The sequence below is a fragment of the Eptatretus burgeri genome, chromosome 5, assembly GCF_056783735.1.
Source record: "Eptatretus burgeri isolate ZD-2024b chromosome 5, Ebu_testis_v1, whole genome shotgun sequence".
Lineage (NCBI taxonomy): Eukaryota > Metazoa > Chordata > Myxini > Myxiniformes > Myxinidae > Eptatretus > Eptatretus burgeri.
Genome location: NC_140965.1, coordinates 47566874 through 47571873, shown reverse-complemented (window position 1 = coordinate 47571873; position 5000 = coordinate 47566874). Strand labels below are relative to the sequence as shown.

At 42.1% G+C, this 5000-nt stretch overlaps 1 protein-coding gene across 1 annotated transcript in view; it reads left to right on the top strand.

Moving 5' to 3' along the window:
- The window catches only part of LOC147026376 (endothelin-1-like), a 6361-nt gene extending 2957 nt beyond the window's left edge, over nt 1–3404 (top strand). Inside the window, exons 2-4 of the mRNA XM_085881757.1 lie at nt 616–781; nt 2077–2217; nt 2509–3404. Of these exons, the coding sequence (XP_085737883.1) occupies nt 616–781; nt 2077–2217; nt 2509–2659 (458 nt within the window). The 3' untranslated portion in view covers nt 2660–3404. The remainder of the gene's footprint in view (nt 1–615; nt 782–2076; nt 2218–2508) is intronic.
- The last annotated feature ends 1596 nt before the right edge of the window (nt 3405–5000 follow it).

Genomic DNA, 5000 nt, shown 5'->3' with positions numbered 1-5000 from the left:
CTGTGTGCGAGGCATGACTCTTTGCTGTCCCGGGATGACTCTCTCTGGGTGCGAGCACTGCTGCCTTTTATAGGCAGCCCACTGCCACACTCTTCTTTCCCTTAATGTTTGATTGTTGCATATGTGCTCTCACAGCACTGTTGCAGCACACGTGTCACAGCCATTTGCAAGACCCATGTGAGAGGCTTGAACTCGCACATGTTGCGACGACCATGTTCACGCGGCATGCGTGTGGGACGTGAGACATGACAATGGGGGTTGATTTAAAATAAACGCAGATGGAACAGGAGAAGGGCCAGACATCTAGATGAGGACAGGGAAATTAAATAGACATCCAATTCTAGTCGAGGCTAGTTGGGGATAATAAACACTTATACAAACTCTCATTAAGGTCTAACTCATGCATAATTAACCCCTCCTTAACCTGAGTCACTTTCATAACAATATATTGAAGATTTCTTGTGACTTTCTAATTATATTTGTTGTTGCATAAATATTCTATCAGACCCTTGAAAGGATCATGAAAATACAGCTGTAGTTCATTTTGTTAGTGTCTCTTCATGTATGTCCTCAGCTTACACTTGTTTCCGTGCTGTGTGGTGTGTGTGTGCCCAGCTGGGCCACTAGAACCCACTTGGCAAGGCACGACCGCTGGGCCAACTCCAAGTCCATCCCTGGTGGCCGCCCCTCGGCGCGTCCGTCGCTGTTCATGCGCTTCATTGCTGGACAAGGAATGCATCTACTTCTGTCACCTGGACATCATCTGGATCAACTCTCCCGAGTGAGTTATATAGAGCCGTGTTTCAGTATGTGGACCTGTCCCCTGCAGTCCCCACATTGCACCTGTGTGGAACGATGAATGTTGGGTAATAACACACTGGGTGTTTATCCTGCCCATTAGTAGCGTCACAATTTATCAAACTAAACAGGCCACCGAGACCAAGCTGGATAGCACAGAGGCTCTTGTCACCAATCTAGATTTACCCCCACTCCCACTCCCAAGTACAGGACACACTGTTTCATTTAAATAACATCATTCTCAATCTCCAAGCTATATCAAATTTTCAGCCTTTATTCAGTAGAGTGAAAAAAGGGTCTTACGTGTGAGGTTGAAACTTTTGCAATTGCTCCATGCTCTTTGACCAACATTCACAGATCAAGATTGACTTCGTTTGATAAATGGATGGTATAATTGCTCGTTGGAGGAGACTTTAATTGAGACATGTGTATGTATGCCCGGTGTTGGCTTAATGGTTAGGGTGGTGGGCTTGAGATCCAAGGATCCTGAGTTCAAATCCCGCTCAGCTGTGGAAATTAATACCAGGTGGGGTTAACTCGGCCTGTCATCCTTCCGAGGTCGGCAAAATGAGTGCCAGCTTGTTGGTGTACTGTGTCGGAGTGGTGACCCATCCAGGATTGTGTCCAATAGCCAAGGAGACTGCTTAGGCAGCTCCAACACTTTGCACATAGTATGGTCCCAATAGATGGATGGATCAGTGTAATATTCTACAGACGTTTATTAGATGTGGGAATATGGTGACAATATTTTATTCTGAGGTTATGGGGTTATTTTCTGAGGTTATTTTCTCACCCCTACCATTTCTATACGGTTTTTTAAAAACATTTTTCAGTCTTCAAACTTATTTCCACAACAACACAACACAAACTACTATGAGATGCCTCATATGATAGGAATTGACAGGGGGACATTCTTGTAAAAATCATAAAATAAGAATCCTGGGGCATCACCCCATCTGGTGGGAGGGAAGTACTTCCTTTGACCCTCTCAGGAAGTAAAACAAATGTAATACCCTTACAGAAGCATCTTAGATTTGGGAATGTCATGGTGACAAATTATCAACAGGGATCACCTCTTCCTCCTAGTATGGTGGTGGGGGGGAGGGGGGGAGGGGGTGCTTTTATACTCCATCCAGTCTATTTCCAACATTCAAATTTATGCAAGATTACAAAAACAACCCCGTTGAAAACAGGTATTCAATGAATAAGTTAAAATTGCAGTGTAAAACAAACAGGTAAACAATCTATATACCATGCACCACCCATCCCCAACCACAGGAAGCTGGTCCCATATGGAGTTGGAAACTTACAACAGCGTGAGCGCAGGTCTTTGCCAAAGACAAGGTGTCTGTGCCCTGCTGGAAGCAGCGATTCCAAATGTTTCATCTTCTGCCAAAAATCTGCACTTACTGGGCTACGGTAAGACACAAGGCATTTTGAAGTGTCTGTGCACAAACATATCCTGACTGCAAAGGTGGACAGAATGAGTTAATCCATCATTTGCACTTCAAATCACTTCCAGAAAAAAAACATGTTTTTGTTGAACAATTTGCAGCAGTTTCGATTTTGTTGGACAATAGATGTATCTGATCCACAAAATGAAATACTATCGATCATTTATACAACTAATTATTGGGAAAAAAAACCAAAGAATCAAAAAAGAACAAAAGATGTGTAAATGATTGCCTCCATGTGATCTTGTTCTTGCAGGACAATGCAGATGCATCGGAGGTCACGTGTAGCTGCCAAACATTTGATGAACCCACTTCACCAGCGAAGACTTCGGTCTTTATTGCCAGTAAAAGCACTTGTAAACCTCGGTCTACGACCACCGGGGATTTGCTCACTGTGCCAGCGTTGACATGCTCACTGAATTTCCTGCCATAGCCCGACGACCCGCAGGCCAAGCTCTGGCCTGCTGAGACCACGGTGATGCTGCGATAGTTGCTGGACGTTCGGACACACACCCTGGCATGAGACGCGTGGATGAATTTCTATGAGATTAGATAAACCAGGTCCGACGCCTCCGAAGCTAATCACTTGGCCACACAGCTCATAGATGAGAAGAAGCCTTGCTCACGTGTGTTAGCAACAACACAAAAGCAGATGGGGAGTGGAAGTAATGATACTGAGACAAAACACTGAAGACCTTGAGGTCAAGGATCCATCAGAATAAGTATAAAATGTGAAGCCTTTTCATCAATGGTGTAAGAAATGTCATGGCTGTTGACTCAAAGACATCAGCTTTCAGTCAGTGAATCCATAATTCCGAGTGACAAGCATTTCAAGCATCCACCGCAAGCATCAACCAGCCCAGTTAGGAAGCAATACCAAGGCCAAAGCAAATATCAAAGGCGACGCAGTGTAACGCGCCCGACAAAGCGCATGTTCGTCAAGATCGCCTTCAGAATTCCACTTGTTGAGCGACGTGTGGTTTGTCCAAGTAGATGGAAGAGCACTGTGTAAGCCAAACGCACGGCCACGTGACAAAAGGAGAGAACACCCCCCTAACACACACACACACGCACACACACACACACACACACACACACACACACACACACACACACACACACACACACACACACACACACACACACACACACCTTACATTCTTGCCATTGCAGTATTGGTGTGTCTGTCAGCAAACCGGATTAAACGAGTATATATGCCCATTATATGTTTTATTTCATGTACAGTGTGGCCACACAAAGTGCGGGATCAGTTCGTATTTATTTGTTCTCTATTGACCACCATTGTGTTCCAAACGCACATCAAGCTCGTTGTGACCGTTTAAAATTGATGGCTTCCAAGGCTTTGGTTGAATAGATCGGTCTTCATCACGTTCTGCATGCAATTCTTGCTAACTGCTGATCACACAATCTCTTGCCTGTGGACTTTCTTGGAGGTCAGGCAAGTAACTACTCCATATTTCAACACTTGTTGTGGATTGATCAAATACTCTTCTCCAATTCTCACAGAACTTGTGGTGCATCTGATGTCGGTATGGGACTTCCTCAATGTTCCTGACCAACTTGTACGGCTACATGAAGGCTTGCAAACCTCCTCGCCGTGCTCTATTGACTTGAGTCACTCAACATTAGTCACCTGAAAAACAATTAACGTTATTACTTAATAAATAATAAACGGATCCCCCCACTCTGTGGCTGGCCTGCACAATCGGAAGTGTTCTAATTTATTATATGTAACAATTGTATATGTTGCATTCAATAAAAGTTATATTTTAACTACAAATTGGAATCGAATTTTTGTTTTGCAATTGCACACAATTTACACAACTGTGAGTGAATGTTTCTTTTTTATAATTCTTGCTTTGTCCTTTGTTTTCCTAGCGCTCATTGTGCCTCCATCACATCAAAATATCGCCTTACACACTCCATTATCGGCTGTAGATATATAAACTTGAACGATTATTTTTTCCTTAGGAAATAAATATTACTGATTAAATCCGGACTCCCTGTCGAGATGGAATGCGAGAAGCAATTGAGGCCTTTCAAGGGTCAGCGAGGGATTGATTTTGAAATATGTCAATAAAACGAAAGTTTCCATTTATTTATGGAATACCAGCAGTGGTACCCAGTGTTGCCCGTTCCTGTTCTAATCCTGTTGATATTTTGAAAAAATCTAATTTTGACTTTTTCTATTTTTGTGGAGGCCGAAAACAATTCCTCACACTCACTAAGGAATGGGGTCGGAATCATTTAATATTACCTTTCACATAGCTATAAAGGCTTATGCACAATGGAGGGATTAATATATATATATATATATATATATATATATATATATATATATATATATATATATATATATACATACATATATACATATACAGTACACACACACACACACACACACACACACACACACACACACTTTTTTTTTCTCAAAATTTTCAAAAAACATTCTTTTCTTAAAACACTCCCCAGCATTCACTGATGAACCTCTGAAAGTTTGGTGAATATCTGTTTGGTCATTTTTGAAAAAGATGACAACACATAGACAAACGTCTCATAATATAGATTGTCTACAAATACACACTGACAGGTGTGAGGGCAATCAGGAATGACGTCACAAAGGGCTTTGTTTTTGACAATTAAAAGGTTGGTTCTGATGTCATGTTGGTTAAACATTCTTTTACACCATTTTAATGTTGAGCAGAACAGGTTATTACACAACGT